Source organism: Triticum aestivum, chromosome 3B, assembly GCF_018294505.1.
Source record: "Triticum aestivum cultivar Chinese Spring chromosome 3B, IWGSC CS RefSeq v2.1, whole genome shotgun sequence".
NCBI lineage: Eukaryota > Viridiplantae > Streptophyta > Magnoliopsida > Poales > Poaceae > Triticum > Triticum aestivum.
The window spans coordinates 769,407,023-769,411,921 of NC_057801.1; the positions used below are offsets into that span (position 1 = coordinate 769,407,023).

A 4,899-nucleotide genomic window follows, 5' to 3' on the forward strand; every position below is an offset into this window, starting at 1 on the left:
TGTTAATGCTATGGAGGTTGTTGATCTCACAAAGCTGCACTTGCAATGCTTGCGAGAAGATGAAGGATGGAATGATTTTCTTGAGAATGTCACTTCTTTTTGTGTAAAGCACAAGATCAAAGTTGGTGACATGGAGGCTCCTTACTATCCTGCTGGGAGACCAAGAAGAGGGTTCTTCAATGGCGCAAAGAATTACCAACGTTTCAAGGTTGAAATGTTTGTGGGTGTCATTGATAGGCAACTTCAAGAGCTGAATGCAAGATTTGATGAGGTAAACACTGAACTACTTACTTGCATGGCAGCATTCAGTCCACGTGATTCATTTGCTGCTTATGATAAAGAGAAGTTGGTTAGGCTTGCTAGAAAGTTTATGCTAAGGATTTCACAAATGATGAATTGTCAAGACTTCCATGGCAATTAAGCATGTTCATTTCTCATGTGCGTAAGGATAAAAGGTTTAGCAAGTTGAAGAGTCTATGTGAGCTTTTAGTTTTGATGGTTGAGACAAGAAAGAATGAACAATATTATATTGTTTACAAACTTCTTAAGTTGGTTCTCATTCTTCCGGTAGCCACTGCTAGCGTTGAGAGGGTATTTTCCTCGATGAAATACGTGAAGAATTCACTAAGAAACAAAATGGGTGATGAATATTTGAACAATTGCTTGGTTACATTCGTTGAGAGAGAATTCTTCAGGCAAGTGAAAGACGAGGATGTCATCAATCTCTTCCAGAAAGGGGATCGTAAAGTTATATTGTAATTTCCTTTGCTATTTGTAATTTTTCTTAATTGTTAGAGATATTGCCACAATGATATTTTGCTACTATTATCGATGTATGGTCATTGAGTCATTAATGTTATCATCTTGTTGTACATTTATTGTTCTATTGTGTTGCTTTGGCATAAATTTTTTTTAAAGAATACCCAACAGCAAATTCCTGGCTCCGCCACTGAGTTGGCTTCATACCAAACATGCGTTTTTCAGTTTGACTTACTAATTGTGGGCCTCCAACCATCCACAAGAACATACCAAGAGCCTCAACAGAACCCATTTCACGTGTGGACTTCAAGTTGTAGACGTCAAGAAGTGTGTTATGCAGTTTTCTTCACATCGTCCCAACCAAGTCCAGTTGCTTGACCTTTGAAATGCTTTCATGCTAGGTATAAACTTTTCATTGCATCCATCTTTTTTTGAATTATTTCTAATGTAGGGTCTTTTAGTCTTTTCTAAAAAAACTGCTTGCACATTCGTGTATGCGTCGTCGGTGGAGATGCTTGAGGAAGGCCGGCTCCAGTATGCGTCGTTCTTGGAGATGGTTGAGGAAGGGCGACTCCCGTCGGCGTCTGGCGTCATCTGGTGGGTATAAGTAGTGGTGGCATTTTTTATGTAATTACAACGAAGTCGAAGGGCATGAGTTTGCGGGAGGGTGAGAAGGGTGAAAGGTGAGGGAAGCTGGGCTGGAGGTGCTTTTGCTTCACACTGCAATTTCGGCAAGTGCTTCTTACAAGCCCATCCGAGAATTTAGATGTTTGGTTGGGCTCAAAGAAACAAGGCCTAAGGCGAACAAGGAACTGTGGTGTCTGACATGTTGGTATTGGGAAGCAAATACAAGTCTCAGATACAAGAAATGGGACATGATGGAATTTTTTAAAGCTGACAGTGACTTGCCATGGATGTGCATAGGGGATCTCAACAAGGTATTGAAAAGGAGTAGATGGGACCCAATGAGTGCCCCTGGGCGCAAATTCTACAATTTTTTCACGCTGTTTATCTATGTGGGCGAGATGACTTGAGACACATTGGACCATATTTCGGTCTGCGTATGCGGCCAAGTTTGCAGGCCTCGAGGTGTCACGTACAACAGCGTTTACATGGAAGTCTAAAGCTCTGCAGTAGTGTCACTTCTTTTCTTGGTTAGCCATCAAGAATCGCTGTTGGACATCCGATGTGGGCTACCCCACCAATCCTCATGCCCGTTCTGTGACCAGAGTGAAGAGACCATTAGCCACATAATGATCAATTGTGTCTTGGCGAAGGAGATATGGCACCGCGTCGCTATCGCAAGTAGAAGACCGAAGTTTGAACCGAGGATCAACGAGACCTTGCTCGATTGGTGTGTCAGGCAGGAACTGAGGGACGAGAACGAGAAGTACGCACAGGCGTTATGCCTTCTAGGCACGTGAGAAATCTGGAAACAGCGAAATGACGTCGTCTTCAACGGCATGTCTCCATCTCTAGCCCAAGTCATCAGGAGGATTAACAATGAGAGAAGGGTATGGGCAGCGGCGGGGCTGATTAACAAGGCTCTTGAGGGGTTAGTAGTGGAGGCCTCACCGCGGGTAATTCACGAGTAGTCAGTCACGTAGCTCTTGGGGTGGAGATGGCTTCGATGAGCCATTTGTAAATTATGTCCTGCATGACTCATTGGGAGTCTCTCTCCCATTTCTTCTATTCGACAGAAGAAAACTTACAAGAAAAAAGTGAAAGGCGGACAGTACACGGCGCTTGGACCGGGTGCTAGCAACGAATGAGTGGAGACCATGTTTATCAACACTCACCACTCCCGCTTTCTAAACTATCCTTGCCAAATCAGTAAAGAAGTCTCCGCAAAAAAATCGTCTAGATGAGATATAATTTGATCTCATTCATCTGGAAAACAAGAACATATATAATCCACGTCCGCACACACGCATCTTATAGCATCACATCCATTGACTATTAAAGGTGAAGGAGACCAAACTATATCTCGTCTAAATGAGTTCTAGCAAAACTGAAAAATATATCAGTAATGAAGTACTCCCTGTGTGAAAAGAATGTAAGATCGCTACTATCAAATACTCCCTCCGTTTCTAAATATAAGTCTTTGTAGAGATTTCACTATGAACTATATACAGATGTATATAGATGCATTTTAAGTGTAGATTCATTCATTTTGCTCCGTACGTAGTCCACCTAGTAGAATCCTTACAAAGACTTATACTCCCTCTGTTCCTAAATATAAGTCTTTGTAGGTATTTCACTATGGACCACATACGAATATATATAGATGCATTTTGTATGCAAATTCACTTATTTTACTCCGTATGTGATGCATAGTGAAATCTCTCTAAAGACTTTTATTTAGGAACGGAGGGAGTATTATTGTTTGCATGCCGTAGCCACACACGTTCTGACTGACTGCACCATGTATACTTTGACTCATAGGGATAGCATGTGATCTATCAACTTGTCTACCGCCAGCTGAGTTGACCCGGCGCTGCTCAGAGCCTCCATTGCTTTGACCTGAAGCTCCTTTGCTCTCTCCCTCATGGCCGCCCCATCCTCCCCTTCCATGAACCTCGCGATCGCCTGCTCAACCTTGCACTGTTCCAGCTTGCCCACCAGCAAGGCTCCCGTCCGCCACACCTCCTCCACGTACCTCCCGTTGGCCAGCTGATCGCCGAAGAGCGGCCTGCAAAGCATCGGCACCCCCTCGTAGATGCCCTCCAGCGTCGAGTTCCAGCCGCTGTGCGTCCAAAACCCGCCCACCGCACGGTGGCCGAGCACCTCCTGCTGCGGCGCCCAGCGCACCACCTTGCCCCTGCCCTCCGCCGCCCGCTCGAACCCCTCCGGCAGCTCCGTATCCTCGGCGCCGGAGCCGACGACGAGGCCCCGCCGGACGACCCACAGGAAGGGCCTGCCGCTGTTAGCGAGGCCCCAGGCGACCTCCTCGAAGTCTTCCCGGCTCACCGGGGCCACGCTCCCGAAGCTCACGTACAGCACGGAGCCCGCGGCCTGCGCGTCCAGCCACTCGATGCAGCTCCGGTCCGCCTCCAGCAGGCTGCTGCTGGCTCCGCCGATGGTGGAGAGCTTGTGGAGCGGGCCGATGGCGAAAATCCCGACGCCGCTGGCGGCGAGCTCGGAACGGATCGCCTCCAGCTCGGGGCTCTCGAGCGCTTCGAACGTGTTGATCACGACCCCCGAGGAGTTGTCTGTGACCTCGGTGGCCGTGTCCAGGAGCCTGTTCGCCATTTCTGGGTTGGGATATTTGCTGGGGTCGAACAGGTCTGACACCCGGATCGGCGCCAGCTCCTTCACCGGCTTGTCCAGCTCGTGCTCTGAGCAGAGTATTCCATCCAGAGATCTCAGCAACTAATTGTGATCACGATTAACAACACACACAGAATTAGTAGTGAGTAGTGACTGTAACTAACCTTGCGCCGGCAGGTATCCCTTGTCGTGGAGCATGGCGTAGGACCGGAACAAGCGGATGGCGGCTGCGCTGCCGGTGTGCAGCACGACCGTCGGCATGCCCAGCTCGGCCGCGGCCTTCTGCGCGGCGGGGAGGCTGGTGTCGATGACGAGGCACGCCGGGCGGGGCTCCAAGGCCGCGAGCGCGTCGCGGACGCACCCTGACGCCTCCATGTCATCGTTCATGGCGAGGATCTTGCCGATGCCGTCCTTGGCATCCGGCATGCCGCCGTCGGCCACAGCTACGAAGCCAAACTCCGGGTGGATGGCCGGGTCGGGGGCGTTGAAGGTGGTGTGGAGGATGGTGATGGCGAGGCCTCGGCCGTGGAGCGCGTCGGCGAGCTGCAGCGCCGGGCTGAGGTGGCCCTGGAACGGCAGCGGGAACAGCGCGACGTGACCCCTGGCCATCGTTGTGGAGCAGCTGAGTTTTTCGCCGGTAAGAGACTAAGAGTACGACTATTTATATATCCTAGTGCAGAATGTTAGTCAGTGCAGGAAGCTTCCAGGAAATTTCGGGGTTTTTATTCCCAAGAAGTTAGATACTCCCTCCGATCGAGGTCGTTTTTACTGCGCATATTAGATTTTTATCCAGTTAAACTTTGCAATGTTTGACGAAATTTATATTAAAAAATATCAACATCTACGATATCAATTTATACGCTATGAAAC

The 4,899-nt window shown here is 48.7% G+C and overlaps 1 protein-coding gene across 1 annotated transcript; it reads right to left on the bottom strand.

Moving 5' to 3' along the window:
* Positions 1–3,086: 3,086 nt before the first annotated feature.
* LOC123066457 (UDP-glycosyltransferase 76B1) lies at positions 3,087–4,672 on the bottom strand. The gene is made up of 2 exons (XM_044489534.1): positions 4,194–4,672; positions 3,087–4,097 (listed from the first exon to the last, which is right to left on the bottom strand). The coding sequence occupies exons 1-2, from the start codon at positions 4,636–4,638 to the stop codon at positions 3,199–3,201; spliced, it is 1,344 nt and encodes a 447-aa protein (XP_044345469.1). The 5' UTR covers positions 4,639–4,672; the 3' UTR covers positions 3,087–3,198.
* Between the last annotated feature and the right edge of the window lie 227 nt (positions 4,673–4,899).

Coding starts and splice junctions, on each gene's coding strand:
- LOC123066457 (XM_044489534.1), bottom strand. CDS start 4,638: ATGGCCAGGGGTCACGTCGCGCTGTTCCCGCTGCCGTTCCAGGGCCAC. Junction 4,098..4,193: donor GGGATACCTGCCGGCGCAAG/GTTAGTTACAGT, acceptor TACTCTGCTCAG/AGCACGAGCTGGACAAGCCG.